This window comes from Falco peregrinus, chromosome 2 (genome assembly GCF_023634155.1).
Source record: "Falco peregrinus isolate bFalPer1 chromosome 2, bFalPer1.pri, whole genome shotgun sequence".
Taxonomy (NCBI): Eukaryota; Metazoa; Chordata; class Aves; order Falconiformes; family Falconidae; genus Falco; species Falco peregrinus.
Window position 1 is genome coordinate 23,985,551 of NC_073722.1, and position 17,207 is coordinate 24,002,757.

At 48.6% G+C, this 17,207-nt stretch overlaps 1 protein-coding gene across 4 annotated transcripts in view; it reads right to left on the bottom strand.

Moving 5' to 3' along the window:
* SHROOM3 (shroom family member 3) overlaps nt 1-17,207 on the bottom strand; it is a 52,177-nt gene that overhangs the window by 12,454 nt on the left and 22,516 nt on the right. For all 4 annotated transcript variants that reach the window (XM_055797000.1, XM_055797001.1, XM_055796998.1 and 1 more), the window contains exons 3-5: nt 10,095-10,226; nt 4,010-7,268; nt 858-934 (exon numbers count right to left, since the gene is read on the bottom strand). In XM_055797000.1, coding sequence (XP_055652975.1) covers nt 858-934; nt 4,010-7,268; nt 10,095-10,153 — 3,395 coding nt within the window. In that variant the 5' untranslated portion in view covers nt 10,154-10,226. The remainder of the gene's footprint in view (nt 1-857; nt 935-4,009; nt 7,269-10,094; nt 10,227-17,207) is intronic.

A 17,207-nucleotide genomic window follows, 5' to 3' on the forward strand; every position in this document is an offset into this window, starting at 1 on the left:
AGCTGAGGGGTGAGACCTTTGGAGACAGCGTTGTTAACTCCCACTATGACAACAGAGTGGGCTGACATCTACTGCAAGTTTGTGAGAAACGGAGCTCCTTTGTGAATAATTCTTTCGGTCCTTCTTGATGGTTTTTACTGTAATATGAGTTAGCTGTTTGGGCACTCAGAGCTCAGGGCAAACATCTATTTATTATTTCGATGTAAATACAGCAAGATCAACTTCAGTTCTAGCTAACTTCAAAACAATCCACTGCTAAGTGGATAGTTACATAAGTTCTAATAATATAGTTTTATGATTACACTTTTCTATTTTTAAGAAACATTCCTCTCTCCCCTGCTGCTGAACAAAATATCCTGTCTACCTAAAGGAAAACAGCCTCAAAGCAAGCTCCTAGTTCAGCAAGGTAAATGAAATCTCCTGGTTTTAATCCACACAAATGTTCGCTTGCTTTTGGGGATGCAGCATCCTGGACTGGAGAATACCAGAGCGGGACATCAAGGTATTTTTCCTTTAGAATCCTTCAGTTATGACAGCATCTGGATGTGAGTTCTAACAGCAGATCAAACACATTTTGGAAGTTAAGTAACTGGAAATCTGCTGCAGAAACATGGTCCAAGTGACACGAGGAGGACTTGATAGTGAATTAACGTCTATCGTGAAAAAAAGGGTTCACAGCAACTTACTCCTCCTGACTCTGCCAGTCACAGCACACCCACAACTGTGTCCATGCAGATGTTTTCTTTAGTTTGTCATGATCCATCTGTTTATATAGACAACACAGGACAACTGCTGCTGGCAGCAGGATGGCAAGAGCCGATCCTGCAGTGACAAAGGGGACATTAACATATACCCACCTGGCTCCTGCGCTGATCACATAGAAAGGATCTCTCACCATGGGGCCAAATTCACTGCTTTCCCTTCTCAGCAGGTCCTGGAGGGCAAAGACAGTATTAGCAGTGAGCAGAAAGCGAAACAAAATAACAAAGCACTGATGCTTCCTAGAAAGAAGAGAGCACAGCTTGTGCCATATACACATGGGTGGAATACTCCAGCATGGCTTACTGCTCTCCAGCACCCTCCTCTTGCTTAGAGGACCTGTCTGCCTTTTTCTGATGGACTGCGGACCAACAGGCAGACTTATTCAGAAAAATGTTTTTTTAAAACCTCTCAGCAAGTCCTTGACTCTTCTAAAAACATGCTGAACATTATCAGTGGGATCTGGGTGTTCACCTCTGTTCTACATGCAAGAAGAAGCTGAGACATCACTGAAGCAGCCTTAACCGGGGAAGCTAAACAGTGAACAATCTGTGCCAAAACAGGACTGAAGCGCTGCAGAGATACTGAATGCCACAAAAGCTGGACACTCCAGCCACAGGCAGAGGTGCTGAAAACCATCACAAAGTCTGGCACTTGGTTCTTTTGAAAACCAAAGGGCAGGAACTACCTCTTCTTTAGGCATTTCTGTCATCTAATACCAGATAAATTTTGCAGCTGAAATGCCTCTGTGAATCTGACTCTCTTTGCCCTAGAGCTCCCACCATCGGACACCAGGCTATTATGAGACATGAAAGCAAATGCTCAGCCTGCTTTTGAAGAGGCTGGTATTTTCTCCCGTACGATCTCTCCAGCAGAAAGCATTTCACTGCCCCCTTCCCCACACCCTTAGTAATTTGCTTTTTTGGTCAGTGCTGCTGCAGAGGGAGAGAAGCACAGATCTTGATTTAGGAGCCTGGGAGCTGGGAGATATGCAGGCTAAGACAGACTAAAAAGCAGAGAGGAAGGAAGGCTGAGAATGTGTTCTGAAGACTGAGCGCTAATAATTCCATATGGCTATCAAATTCTTTATATCTTTGAACAAATCCCTACAGTGACAGTGCAATGTGATTTATATGCAGCCTGAAAGAAACATTAGACACGGTACACCAGGCCCTGAAAAACATACAGTGAGGCAGAGAAGTTTGCTGCTAAACTGGAAATAAACATTACCTACAAAAAATGGGAAAAAGGCCAAAAATAAAAACTTTTACAAAATTAAAAATCACCTTTTTGCTTTGGCTTTGTCCCACACTTTCATAGCTGTGGTTTTGTATTGGAGACAGATCAGAAACAAACGTAATTAAAAGAGCTCTTAAACATATACTTCCCTTTCAAATAGACACTTATGGATTGATGTACATGTTGGAAGTCAAACATGCTTTCTTGAATTAGGATGTAAGAACAGGATTTTCACAAGTCCCTTGATGCCTATGGGCCTAAATCCTCATTCCAGAAGTGGATACAGCCAAATTGCTCTGGGAAACAGCAGTAAGGGCTCTCTCCCCTCTTCTGCACTTGAGCTAAGACCCTGTGAGCGGGTCTGCAGTGCTGTTCATCATCTTCCTCGAGTTAGCTTCCAACACACAGAAACCCTGGTTTGGCTGCTGAACATATGCAAGATTAAAAATGAGCCAGCAAGAGGGAAATTAGGATCTCAAGAGCTGTCCCCTATCTGTCCCCTGCCCGAGAGAGTAGGCTGGGTAAAAATGAATTAGGGCTGCTCGTCGTCCAACCTGTCACTAAGAAGCACATTTTGGTGATTTTTCTCTTTCTGGATGCCTGGTTTTGTTGCCCCTTGACTGTTTCAGGAGGCAGAGAGAGTCGCAGCTTGGCCCTCACCCTAACTCTTTCTAAGGACTGTCCTCTTGCTGAATGCAAGGCTTCATGATCAGCAAGTGTGAAAAATTGCACAGATGAGTCTGATGCCTGCCTGGTGTGGAAAAATACTGATGATGGGATGAGATGGGAGTGGTTATGGAAATGCATTCTGGTCACTTGATATTCACAAGCTGCTTTTTTAATTCTCTCTATTTAAAAATGTAGCGTGGGATCCGAGGTCTGTTGAGGGAGGACATTTAGAATGAAGCACACAATAAGTCTGGGAGGATGGCTCCTTCCCCCACATCTCAGTTGGGCTTGTTTCTGAGATGTTGCCCAGACCCTCCTTTACAGTACTTAGTACCACTTTGTTGCACCTAGATAATCTGTTCTGGGCTGGTAGCAAGTGCAAGAGTAGCAGATGTCCTGGATCTCAGCTGCCCTGTAAATATGTGAGACTGTCCAAACACTCAGACTATTTGCAGTGAGGAGCCTGTCCACACATTTTGGTTGTTTCCTCTCTCTCCCTGTGACGAATAGAGCCTGGCATGGAAACAGCGATGCAGCAGCAGACCCATCGCCGCTGTAAATCTGTGCAGCTCGATTAGCTGCAGTTACCTAAATAGGTCTGAACAGATTTCAGCCAGCTGAAAAGCTGATCTGGGCAGTTGTTCTTTAAGAAGTTAGCCTGTTTCTGCTATTTACCATCATCAGAGTCAGTTGAATTCCCCACTTGTGACATCAGTGCAATGTTCCCAACCACCAAGCAGGGGACATGGAAAAAGCGGCCAGGGTCTCCACAAAGTTTTCCCTGCAATGTTTCCTTCCAGGGCCGGAGGCAAAACGTAACAGTTACTTAGCCGCGCCTCTGCTGAGCATCTCCCGGCACTGTCAGTCACAGTGGGAGCCAAGGCAATTTCAAGCACCCTTTAATCTTCTCTACTTTGCACCAGGGAAGTGGGCCAAGGCAGAACAGCAGCTACAGCTTATCACTACCTTAACGGTACACCCCACCAGAAAGGTGCTCAGCGCTTCTCAGGTGATGCTGACAGGTAAGAACAGGACACCTCAGATGGGATGTCCACAGCAGCAAGAACACACACACATCTACCAGCATATGCACTGAAATCGCTGAAATAGCCCCAGCAGTAAAAAAGCTGAACAGAAGCGGTACCCTGCCAGCAAGCATTTAAAACAGCATGTTGGTAATTTAAATGCAATAAACTGTCTCTATCTCAACATGCATTTAACCTCATTCTAACCAATGGAGTAATTGCCGTGACTGAACATCAGCCTGTCCTCCGACATCCCCCCTCATTCCCTGGTTCAGAGAGCCCTGCTGGCCTGCACACACAATCCGGCTTCCACATACCTGGTGTTTCTTATCTGCCGTGGGAGATGATCTGGAACGTACATGCACAGGGACTGTCTGATTGTCGTACCTATCAAGCAAGTCTTCTACAGACACTGATTTCCCAGATTTCCTGGCAGTGGAGGGTGTTTCGAAGACCTGCTCCTGCTTCCTGTAGCGAGGCTGGCCCTGCATGCTCAGCGGGTCTGTCTGTGTGCCTCTGGTGAGCTCCACTTTGGCTCTGTAATCCCGGCACCTCTCTGGTTTTGGTCGGCTTATGACCGAGCTGTCCTGGTGCCCTGTCTTCTCATCTCCACTCATATCGAAGCAGCCCATCAGCCCAGGAGGAAGGGTAGAAGATATCCGCGCCGTCCTGGATATCCGCTCTATGGACTCCCTCCGGCGGTAAAGGTTCTGGTCCTGGAGGGAATTCATGCTGGAGGCAGATGAAAGGCTCTGGCTGTCTGGGCCACCTGCCTGTAGGTAGGAGCTGTGGGAGCGCTCCCTCAGCAGTCCAATATCTTGTGAGGATGGCCGTCTCCCTGTCTTGCGCTCGATGTAGTCGGCGAGGGCATTCTGCTGGAGTTGCTTGAGCTCCGGCTTGGAGAGGCTGGCGGTAGAAGAAGCTTTGCTGTCCCTTTCAAAGATCTTACGCCGGTCAGCCACTGTATTCTCCGGGAAGACAAAATGGATGCTTTTCTTCTGGAAGGAGAAGGGCGATGGCTCCCCATCAGAGATGCCCACTTCATTCATCTTCTCTGGCTCTGAGTAAGACCGCTTCTTCTGCTCTGCTGTCAGCCGCTTTCGGCCCCCGATGCGCAAGATGTGCTGTGTCTTGGCGTAGTCCAGAGCAGAGAGGCTGCTTTCTGTTGGTGTGATACTGTGCCTCTCCTTCGGGGTGTGGGGAGATGCTGCCATGCTCCTCGTGCCCACGTGGGCCGAGGCAGGCCTCTGGGTCATCCTCTTGTGTGCACTCCCGAACGGGGGGCTGATGCGACGGAAGGAAGTGGCCCTCAGCACCCTGGACTGAGCATCTTTAATGCTGTTCCTGTAGGCCCTGTTAAATGGTGTGTCCAGCTGCGACCCGTGGGCATCCTGGACGTTATCCTTCCAGAGGATCTCTTTCTCAGGCTCACCTCCCAGCTGGAATGTGCTTTTACTTCTCGGTAGCTGAGCCGCCTTTATTTGCACCTCATTTTCAGGACACAGGCTGTAGTATTCGCTAGGTCTTGCCTGCTTCACTGAAGCTGCCATCCGCAGCTCTACAGGGCGCCAGTCAGCCTCTTCCAGCTTCCCATTCCTGATGGAGGGGCTGGAGACCCTGCCTGGCTCACTGGGCAGCTGGCCAGGCTCGTGGAGCTTGCTCCGCATGTCCTCCAGGCTGTGCAGAGAGCACCTTGTGCTGGAGGGCTGGCTCGTCCTGCTCGGCCCGTAGTGCTGACCGAAGCTGGGAATCCCAGCACTCTGGGGCCGGTGACTGCTTTGTTCTCGCTGCTCAAACTTGCTGACCTTCTCCAGCACCGAGCAGCGGGGCTTGCTGGCATCTGGTTTGCCGTAGGGAAAGCTTTGGGCGCTGCTAGAGCTAAGCCGACTCCTCCCAAAATCAGAGGTCTTTGGCTGCTGCGGAGAAGGGGGCTCTTCACACTTTGGCTCGGCAGCATGGAATGGAGTGATGCTTGTGTCCTCCTCCTCCTGCCTCGCAAAGGCCTGTGGGTCCACATCACTCCACTGTTTGTGCTCCTGTCCCCTGTGGTCCTTCTCTTTACTGCTGCTGCTCAAGAAGGACAGTTTGGTGCTGGAATAACCCTCACCTGGTTGCATCTCTTTTAGCTCGGAGCTGCTTTGCCTCCTCGAGCTCTCTGGGATGTTCTGCAAGGAAGAGAAGCCATACTGCTTGGGCTTGCTGTGACCCCACTGGTGGTGAGCAGCAGTGTCTCTCTCATTTATCTGTGCATTGCCATTTTTGTCCTCCTGGGATTCAGCCGCCCAGTCCTCTTTGGGCTGGTAATGGGTTTTTCTCTCACTAGCATCCCTCAGCTGGGGCTGCGGAGCTTGAAAAATGTGTTTGGAGGCCTGTACAGTACTTGCGGTCTCTCGGTTGCTGTGTGCTACCTTGTAAGGGGGTAACAACTCCTCCTTTCTCGAGGTGGTCAGGCAGACTTCTGGGCCTGCCAGGCTAGGAGGTTTTTGTGGGAGAAGTTTTGCTGCAGCATCGTGCTTTCTCTCAGCTGCTGGGGGCTGGTAGAAGATGGTTGCTCTGTTTGTAGTGCTTTGGTTTCCATTCTCATCAAAGCCCAGGGGGGTGCTGCTGGTTATGGCCTTGTCGTAAGAGACTGGAAGAGGCGGAGGGTACCCACTTTCTTTGGCCAGAGCTGGATAAAGCGTCCCATTATTGCTTGCAGAAGGCTGGGGCACCTGGGCGTAGTGCGGCTCTGGGGAAGGTACTGGGTAGACACCAGTAGGCAGCAGGGGCTGCCCTGGTTGAGCTGGCTGGGAGTAGCTCTGTTTGGGCTTCATGGTGGGGCTGCTCTCCGGACTCTTCTCCACCACAGTGTGCAGATGTCCTTCTCCAAAGGGGGTTTTCAGCAGCGGCCCCTGGGGTAGGGTGCTGACAAGCTGTGGCCAGGTCCCTTTTGGCTGGGTGCGACCAGGCTTGTTCAGATCAAGGCCAGTGCATGAGCTGGGCCTCTCGTGATGTCTGATGGCTGCGTAGCTGTCGCTGCGAGTGGGAGGCAAGGGAGGTCCCTTGGGCAGCTGGCTCTTGCTGTCCAAGGAGCCCTGGCCAGGCTGTGCCCAGGACGGAGCTGCGTTGTGCCGGCTGAAGCCGTGGAGTCTGCCATGGCTGCGACCGTCCAGCGAGGCCCGGCCCTCGCAGCTTGGAAGCAAGGCGGAGGACTTCACCTCATACTCCTCGGAGATCCCTTGCTGGGCATCATAGACTGTCTTGACATACCTGATGTCAGCTTGCCTCATCCCATCTTGCAGGCCACCTCGGGACTGCATGCTGTCTGTGGAGCAGGAGTGCTCCTTGCTGAACAACGGAGTGGGATACTCAGGGATGCTGGAGTTGGTGGAGAAGGAGCTGTAGGCAGAGTCTCTCTTGCTGTGGAGGTGCGAGAGCTGGTCAATGCTGTTGCTGGATTTGGCAGGGGACAAGTGACAAGGCTGGTAGCCAGCAGAGGAGTGGTCCAAGCTCTCCATGCTGCCCCGGGAACTGTACTGATCAGGACTTCTCCTCAGGTAGCCATGCTCAAAGCCAGAGAGATCACTGGTCGAGGAGCTGGGGAAGAGCGAGAGAAGAGTAAAAACCCACTGTCAGCAGAGGAGAGGCACAACAACTTATAAAGTGAGCTCAGAAGGAAGTTGTTTAGTTTTGAGATGAAAACCCATATTTGGGCCTTGCTCCATCCCCTGTTTGCAGTCATCCCAGTTCACAAAGAGGAACTGCTTGACATTGCAACACATGGCTCTTATTTACCACAGAAGGGTGGGAGGGAAAGACAGTGCATCCCTGGAGCCAGAGAGGATCAATCCCACCCATCAAACCTATCCAAAGCACTTGGAAAGCTGAATGAGTGCTGACGCCACTGAGGAGGAGGAGAGGAGCACAAGAGGCATTCTGGGGAGGGGGGGGAATCTAATCTCTTTCTTTTTTCCCCATTTCATTTCTTTTTATGGAGATGAAGGCTATGCCCTGGCAGGCTTCCTGGACATTCAGCTGCCCCAAGGATAGTTTGTTTGCTGCGAGAAAACTAAACTGACAAGACAGAGAAGAGATGCATGTGTTTGTGTGTGGAGGCAAGTGGGGGTGCAACAACAGAAACAGATTGAGAATGCCCCAAAAAGTCTTCACAGCCACCTCCTCATGCAGCACAGCAGCTGCAGGTACACCTTGGCACCTGCTCTGAGATACATGTGTGTCAAGAGGACTCGTGGCCACCAGAGATGTGCTCAAAATGAAGGATATTCAGACATTTATCAGCGTAAAGGGAGCTCCTTGTGCTGCCCACAGTTCTTTTTACACCTCACAAGGGGATATCACAAATGTATGTGGAGTTTCCCCTGGCTAATCTCTCCTCCCAGATTCAAGCAGGTACACTGAGGATGGGGGAGCATAGCCTGAGGATTTCACTTTCCTTCCCTTTGTTCCCAGCTCCCCTCCCTTAGATACCGCTTTCTCTAGTTGCTTGTGCAACTACATGGACCATCCTGGCAGAGCCACAGGAAAGCACCAGGAAAGGAAAGCCTGCTGTCCCACGCGAAGGGCAGCAGTGCAAGGCTCAGAGCTGGAAGCAGGACTAGAGAGGAGCCCGGGTTTGCCAGAGTGCAAGCTGCAGCCTCAGCTGGCACAAGGAGAGGCAAACTCTGTTTCTGCATGCTGTGCTCCACCCGGGTAACAAAACCAAACCTGCTCCATGCAGTGAGGGAGCTGGGGATGCACGGCAGCCCTGGGAATCAAGGAGGCAGCAGGTGTTGTGGGTAACCCCCTCCCTAACAAGTGCCTGCTGAAGAGCTTAAAGCTTGCTGGGATCGTATCCCAGCCGTGGTCACTTCCACCCTGCTGGATTCACACCCACAAGCCCAAGGGACAGACAGGGTGGAAGGAGGGTGCTACGAATGAGGAAGGGCAGAAGGAAGCCTGCCTGCAAGGGGAAAAAGCAGCAGCTCTGCAGAGAGATGCAGAGGAACAGACACAGGCAGAAAGAGATATGGCAAATCTCAGGATAGAGCTGGTTTACTCATTTAAATGAACCACTCTATTTTAGTTTCAAATAAATATCTCCCTGGCAATGCCCAGCACAGCCCTGGCCAGCTGGCCACTAGATGTTCCCCGTGCTCCCCTTCAAGCACCCAGGAGACAGAGCCGAGCTGCCAAAGGCTCTGCCAGGAGCTGCAGCGGGGAAGCAAAGCCCCTCGGTGGAAATTGAATATGCTACAGCATCATCTGTGCTACAGGCCAGAGACAAATGTGTTTTTTTTCTGCAACCATCTCCTCACTTTTCTTAACGTTCTGTTTTCTCCCCTCTGTCGAGGCTCAGTCTCGCCTGTAGAAGAAATGTTTAAATCCCAGTGGCTATAAGGAGAGTTTACAAAACTCACATGGTGCTTATAGTTTACTATAAGGAGAGTTTACAAAACGCAGCCAAAACCAGCTGTGCCTCATATGACCTTCTTATAACAGCAGTAAGGTTACTAATTTAGCCTTTTGGGGACTGATAAACGACTGCACTAACTTCTAAGAGAAACAGCCATGCACATACAGTTATGATAAAGCTGACCCCTGCAGAAAGTGATTGCCAAACCCAGGAAATCCCTCACTGAACTTCTCACCCTGGGAGTATCACTGGTGATGCACTTCTGTCGGCTGCTCCTGAGAGTGGCTCAGTTATGCTGATGGGCACCATTGCCCTGCTACCTACACCCTTTTCTTCCCCTCCCCCTTTTTTTTGAATAGGCTAATTTTGACTTTGGATTTCTTTTTCTTTGCTGGGGAAACAATCATACTGCATTTCTACATGGGGCCAGTGCGCAGGATGTAGAGCAGGGCTCCAGCTCCTGCATCCAGATCCGCAGAAAGCTGCACTAACATCCTGACAGTGTGAGCTCCCATCTTGGTGGGAAGGGGGATTTTTAAAGCAATTCATTTCCTAGCTGTTAGCCACTTCAGAGAGCACTTAATGGAGGAAAGCACATGTACTTTATCTGGCTAACCAAACAGGAACCGAAGCCTTCCTAACTCTAATCCTAACCCTGGCTGTCTATAAACCCGTCCAGCTGTATGGAGGCAACTGGTAACATTTTTCCACCACATGTTTTGTCCCCTTCTTTCACTCCTGTGCTCTAGATTTAGGCCCTGATCTTGTAGTCAGTACCATCAGGGTACATCCTTGGACATGCGGCAGAGCCTCCCTGAAGCCAGCATGACACTGGAAACAAGGAAGTACATAGGACTGGGGGACTAGTTTAGAGGCACGCTAGCTTGGGAGCCAGATTTCTACACCTGTGGGAGATATGTGAAAACAGGGCAAATGATGCTAAATTAAAAATGCACACTGCTTTACATCTCTGCCTTTGCGGCACAGGAACACCGCTGTATAGTGCTTACCTGGAGTGGTAGGACTGATACCAAGGGGTTCCAAGCATACCCTGAGATATTTGCATCATGCTGGGATCGGGTTGGTTCTCTGCAAGTTTGGTTGAATGCCAGGAGTGAGGACGGCCTGGAGTTTCACTCCGCCTAGGTAAAAGCAGAAGGATTTTGCACATTAGCAACAGGCCAGCTCTTCCAAGGATGATGAACGGGAAGTAACACCGACGGCCACATTTAAAATTGCTGGTGTTCACTTCTGTTTCACTGCTACATTCTTGTCTCTTCCAAGCGAATCAAGCACTAATCACACACTGTTCCTGACATATTCACACAACACGCTCCCCCTCATTTTTGCAAGGCAACAGGCACAGGCAGACAAGCGGGTTATCATTGAATGCGGGGGTCTTCCCCTCTACCTCCTAGCAGAAGCCTTACCCCTCTGGGACGAGCCTGGGGGCCCATTCCCAGGGATCAATTTACAGGCTGGGCTGCATGCAGACTCCCACAGGATGCACCAAGCAGGGCAGCTGCATGTAATTCTTACGGATGGACTTTTCTCAAAAGCTTCCCTTCATTTTAAAGTGACGGCTGGCAAAGTCATTTAAAGAACCAAATACCATGAGGGGGTGGAAGCCCGCACAATGCTGTTTAGATCTCTCCTCAGCGCTGACAAAAATGCAGGAGAGATATGACAACCAAGTGCCAGCAATGTGCACCCTGCACATCTCCCAGGGCCTTGCAGGCTGCCAGCTGTCCCCCCTGTGAGCTTGGGTGCGGTAGCCCCAGCACAGCACGGCTGCCCTTCGGCTGCTTCAGTCACCTACGCTAAGACCTGCCTCCATCAGCTTTTGGGAGAAAAAAACCAAACGACAACCTTATTTAAAGCACATAACGGTGCAATGGAAAGTCAAAGCAGGAGATTAGCAATCAAGTACCCTCAACATGCCACATCCTCCCCCTGCTTTCCATGGGGGATCTCTCCCCCTGCTGTAGTACTCATCTCCACAGTTTCTAACTCTTCCTGTGAGAATGAGGAGCAGCACCGGACCTGTGTACCACTGAAGTCCCAAATAAGACAGCCTGCGGGACAACCTTGACTACCTATAAAGCATAAATGCAAGAGAAGGATATGACACGTCTTTAAAAGTGTTTGTCTCACTGAAAATCTCACAGTACAGCGTGTCCTGAATGAGTAAGTAAATAGATAAAAATGCCCTATGCAGATGTAAACCAGACACCAAAAGAGGACTCTCCTAGGATGGCCTAAGATTGTGAAAAGAAATGATACAGAGAAATGTACAAGGCAAAAAAAGATTGCTAGGGTCAGATCCTCTACTAGCACAAGTTAACATTGGCAACAGCCAACGTTCCACGACATGGAAAAGCATATGCAGAAAATGAGAGGTAGAGCCATTTCACCAGTAGTTTTTCCATTTAGATTGCAGAAGCACAGGTCATTCTCTCATCATCAGCTAAAAGAAGAAAGAAAAGGGGTATTCCTTCCTTTTAGCATTTGTTGTGACAGAATTGTCTTAAGGAAAGCTGAACTGGAGGTTTACAGAGGGTGAGCTGAATTGAGCACTGCTTTACCATTACATGTGTAGGTGCGTTTAAAACAGCGCGCTTTTGTTAAGCTCCTTGCCTAGAGAAACAAGGAGGCTAAACACTGCCGGATGGGAAGTTGACAGAACTGTTTCTTAAGAATAACCCGCTTTCTTGCCTTCTCTGTTGCAGAGATTTAAAAATTCTCTTTGTACTACCAAGTAGTATGAGCCTCCAGTATTATCTTTTTTTGCTTGGGAAAGCACGCTGAATGACACAAGCAAAGCACGTTACCCCTTGATTTGACCAGTAAAAAGCTGCAAGGGAGCTGCATAGCCCATCTTCTGAGCCACAGGTATTTAAAACCCTTTTGGTGGATATCCTTGTAATAATACAACACATGGACAGCAAAGCTGTGAATTTAAGTCAGAAGACATGCCATACCAGCTCAGTGAGGGATAACCTTGCATTGTTTCCACACCTACCTGATCCTGGAAATGTGGATTAAGGGTAACTGAATCTTAGCCAAGCTTAAGCCAAGAGAGGAAGCGCTGCAGTACACATGATCTCCAGCTCATGTTGCAGACTCACACAGGTGATCTCCAAGGAGGTGGCAAGATGGAAGTACGGAGGGTCTCTGTGCACACGTGCACCAAAAGGCAGAGAACAGGGGGCCCAATCCAGTCTCCACTGAATCAGTTGAAAGATTCCTTGAAACAGCGCTCTGAGGCTGTAAAGAAAGGCACAGCCAGTGCTGCCGGTGCCTGTGTGTGGGCATTCAGGGAACACCAAGAAGTTCCTACCTTCAGCCTTCTGTAACACCTGAAAATAGCACCTTGCTTCACCCTACTTCCTTAAGCTTATTTTATAATTATTATTGCCTAATTAGGGAAAAGGACTGGAACTGCAGTGCAATATGACAGCGAGCACCAGAGCATTTAAAGGAGAACAGCTATCTCCCGTTACAGATGGAGAGGGAGCTGAACACAGTTGCCCATCTTGCAACAGCTTTTGGTTACACTTGCTTTACAGCAGAGCATAACTTTCAGGAAGCAATAAGAACCAGCGCAAGATTAAACTATTTTTGGGAAGTGGGGCAGAACTGCTTTTGTAAAGTCCACAATGTCAGGACCTGAATTATCTCAGACAGATTGGCTAAGTGATAAAACTTGCAAATGCAGCAGCTAATTCTGACTTGAGTGAAGACAAATAAATTATTAGATCTATAACTGGTATAAATTTGGTGTAGCTCAGTTGTGTTTAGCAAAACTAGGACCAAGAGCTGACACTTTGCTCTAGGAGGTTGTAGGATTTAAAAATGTAATAACAACAACAACAAAACAACCTCATCACCTTATCCCTATACTAGTTCCTCAAGGACTGCACCTGTACCATACTTGTGAAAGCATCTGCACAATCTTATTACTAAAAAACTCTCCACTTCAGATAACAGAGAAAGTGATCCCTCTGTTGTAAATGCCAAGGCTGGAAAAGAGACTCCTGGTTCCTCGTGGACACCTCCAGTGATCAGATAACCTGGGCATCCAGGTCAGGTTGGCATCATGACAAATGCCTTGGGGCGAAGATACCTGGAGAAGTCAGTGGACCTTGATGCAATATTGGCATTTAAATAGGCTCCATGGCAGCTGTAACACTGATTACGTACCAGATACTGCCAAATTCACACTGTAAACTGGAAAACCAAAAGGAAAAGAATAGTCTTTAATCTTGTCCAGCTGCTGTTATCTGGGTGCTCCTTGTTGGCATACTAGTCACAGCATTTTCAGACAAAAATGTGACTGGCCATTAGCAGCCTCCTCTAATGCAGTCTGGCAAAGGCTTGATGCAGTCTGGGCTGCAAGTACCATACTAACATTTCTGAGGCTCTCTACCATTTAGATCTGTAGTTCTCTGTTATTAGGAAGAGGTGAGTGCGTTCTCTGTAATCTCTGTAGATTATTTTTGTGGATTGTATGCAAAACAGTAATGGAACTTTATAAAGATATCTTTATAACTATCTCTATAACTCTATACTCTACAAATGAATCAGCATCTATAGAAGAGCCATCTGAAGCTATATTCACAGTGTAACTGAAAGGTTGATTTATCTTTTTTCCAAGGTTACAATCTCAAACTATCCAGAACAATGTATTCATTCTTATTTCCAATCTTTACATACTGTTCCTCACCGATGCCAGAGTATATGTAGAACCTGAGCGCTCTGCAATTCAAATGTACTCCAGCCCAGTGTCCTCCAAGAGCTCACAGGACCATCTCTAACCAAAGCAAACAACCTACGTTCTTCAAATTGCCATTTTCATTTTTTCTGTTTGCCTAGAAAAGTTTTCCTTTCCCTAAAGCTCCAAGTAGAGCACTTCCCCCCCACCCCTCAGGGGGAGAGAAAAGAGGGAAAGAAAAAGATGTTCAAAAAATCCCTGCAGATTACTCTGTGCCAGCTTTCTGACAGCAGCTTCCAGGTTGCCAGCAGCCAGCAGCACACTTTGGCTGACGCCGAGGAGCACAGCAATACAGCAATACCAAGTGCTGCTGCCGTAACAAGAACTGCAAGTGGGACTGTCATTATACCCAGTTTATGGGACCGGTTTCTGTGTTGGGATGAGGAGTGGGAAGGAAGCAGTTCCCTCCCCTCACATGCCATATCCTGGTCTTTCACAGAGCAGGATCCTGGGGCACATCATGGGACATACTTGCTGTGCAGATTAGACCTAGTGGGAGAGTATCAAAGCAAGCTGATGAAGCTAGAAGAGAAGGATTTCACAAGGAAAGCACCTTCTCTTAGGAAACAGGCTGGATTTTATCCTTGCAGACAGTAACAGGATGTAACTCAGCCTTTTAGAAAGCTCATGAGTGAAAGCCAGGGAGGGGATGTTGTGGTTGATCAATTAGCAACTAGAGTCATCAGTGCCCCGCTAAACTGATCTATCCCTACTGCAACACGCCCACAGAGCTTGCAGGGAGTTAAGTTTCATGTCTCACATCTGTCAAACACATCACCCAAGATGGCTGAATAGAGACCATTTGTGAACAATTCTTCTACCACTGACCTCGCGCTCATTTTTTCTCTGTCCCAGCAAGCTTCAAAATCCTCCTTAGCTGAGATGGGGAACTCTGAAGGTAAAGGCAGCAAAACCTTTCAAGAAGAGCATCTCTCCCCAAGGTGCAGAATCCACCTGCAGATGCAGGCAGGAGCAGTGGTCACTGGGACACATTCCCTGTGACCTGCAGGGATGGTTTTGACTAGCTGCTGGTGTTAATGAGCCAAAGAAAAATGGGAAGAGATAGAGAAGAGAACTAAGGCCAAGAGGGTCGCTCTGTGCTATTGCAGGCAAACACAGTCCCTGTGGATGTGCTCTTCCCAAGCAGCCATGTGGCCCAGGTGTGGGAGGTTGGTGGAGCTGGAAGGGATAGCCATAGCTTGGCCTGTTCATCTGGGAGGTGGGAAGGGACGAGGGCTGTGCAGCAGAGATCCTCCTCCTGTAGGAGAGAAGAAAGTTTCGAACACAAAATGCAAAGCTTGTGCCTCTCAGATCCCATCCCAGGCACTGAGACACAAAAGAGAAAGCCAGGAAGGCAGCTGCCCATCCTTACCACGTCACCCTTGCAGGGGTTAAGATTCAGGCTAGTGATATTTCTAAACTAACAAAAAGTATCTGGCAGAGGTAGCATGTCCTGAGCCATACGCCACTGCAGGGTGCAGTATGCTCTTTCTATATGGAGAGATCATGATCACAGCAATTCATGTGCACCCTCCCAGGGCAACTGTGTACCGGCATCGACAGAAAGCATAACCTGCAATCTGAATTTTCACTGGTATGGTCCTGTCTGTAAGATGGTCACATCTAAAAGGAGTGCTAGCAGAACGAGGACACATTCTGCAGACATCCTAAGGCACTGCTGCAGTCCCTATGCCTAGCTATTAAGCAGGAGATGAAGGAAAAACTAAAGCACTCAGAAGCCTATTAGGATTTTGACAGAGCGAGGCCACAATCTACTCAAAGCAACGTCGCTCTTAATTAAGGTTCAGTCATGGTTCTAAAAATAAGCATAACAGATGAGGCCAAGTCGGACCATAATGGCATCAGCTTGATGTGTCTTTCACTGAATCTGTCTTTTTAGGCTCACAGAGCCCTTCTGGTAAATTCTAGGGCAGGAGAGGTCCAGAGTGAGCTCTGTCCCTTCGCAATTTTGAGTAAAAAGAAGGAGGACTCCTGAGAAAGACCTGAAGTATATGAACTGATATTTTATGTCATGGATCTTGGGCAAGAGTGTCTGCTCACCTACAAAGGAAACAGAGTCACACCCCGCACCCCTCTTGACACTCAGGTTAAAACCTTCCCTAAGTAAAAATCACACTGAAAAAACCCTCACTTCAAAACGCTTAGGTGAAATGTGTGAATATTCTCACAACCCTCTTTTCTACAATATGTTCATCTTCACAACTTCTAAAGAGCAACTCCCCACCCAGAGAATCTCTTCAGAGTATCTCACAGTTTTTTAACAGTCTCAGTCTTAAATCAAAACAATAAAAGGAAACACCGTAAGACAAACACCCCAGCTGAGTTCAGGGCTCTCCCCCAGGCCAGTCTGGCCTCAGTTCTCCCTCCAGCCCCTCTCCCAGTGGCACAGGGAGATGTTGTGTCTGTATGTTGTTTCCAGTTGACATGTCGGATGCTATTCGGTTTTTCCCTTTGATGAGCATCACTTGGGATGTCTGGGTTGCATCAGACCAGGCCCCAAGTACCATGTCAGAACTGGGAGGCAGGTATTGAGCTCCCTAAAGTCTCTCTGGGCTGAGGAAGCAGAGAATAAGAGGTTTCTGTTCAGATTTCCTACCACTACCATCACCGACTCTTTGGGGAAAACTCCCCACCACACCACTGGAAAGAAAAGCCCTGTGTGAAAGCAGAGATGACAGCCACGTGTGTGGATGTACATACAGATTTTTTTCTACCATTCTTCTCAACTCCACCTGCAGGAAATAGCCTGTCCCTCTTCTCCCTCTTCTCTCTCTGGCAGCAAAAGTAGGCAGAGGAAAACAGCGCAGAAAGATTATTCTGCGGATAGGAATGACCAAGGGCACAACAATGGCCATCATGCTGCCTCTAGTAAGGGACAAGGTGCGGACGACTGAGGATACATGAAAGCGTCCAGTGCTGCAGAAAAATTTGCCAGTTTGTAGAGGACCAGAGATGGCTTTTCTTGAAAGAAACTTTCCACCCCAGGCTGCAGAAGGAAGCGCTGGGATTGCTTGGAGGTGATGGCAGCTGTGAGCAACGGTCACTCCTTAGTTGAACTTAGGAACAGTCAAACACTGTAATTAATGATTATTGGTCTTGCACGTCACACCTCTGTGTTATCACAATTCTTTGGTAACCCCCAGGCTGTCTTATCTAAGAAAGGGGAATGTATCCATTTTCTAGAAAAGGAAACAAAGGCCCTGAGAGGTGAAGTGACTTACAGGGAATCACCCACCGGGCCTACCGCAGAGTGCTACGCACCGGGCCCTGCGCTGCTGCCTCGCCTTCCCTCTGCCCCAGCATATGTCTGACAGGCAATATTTAGATT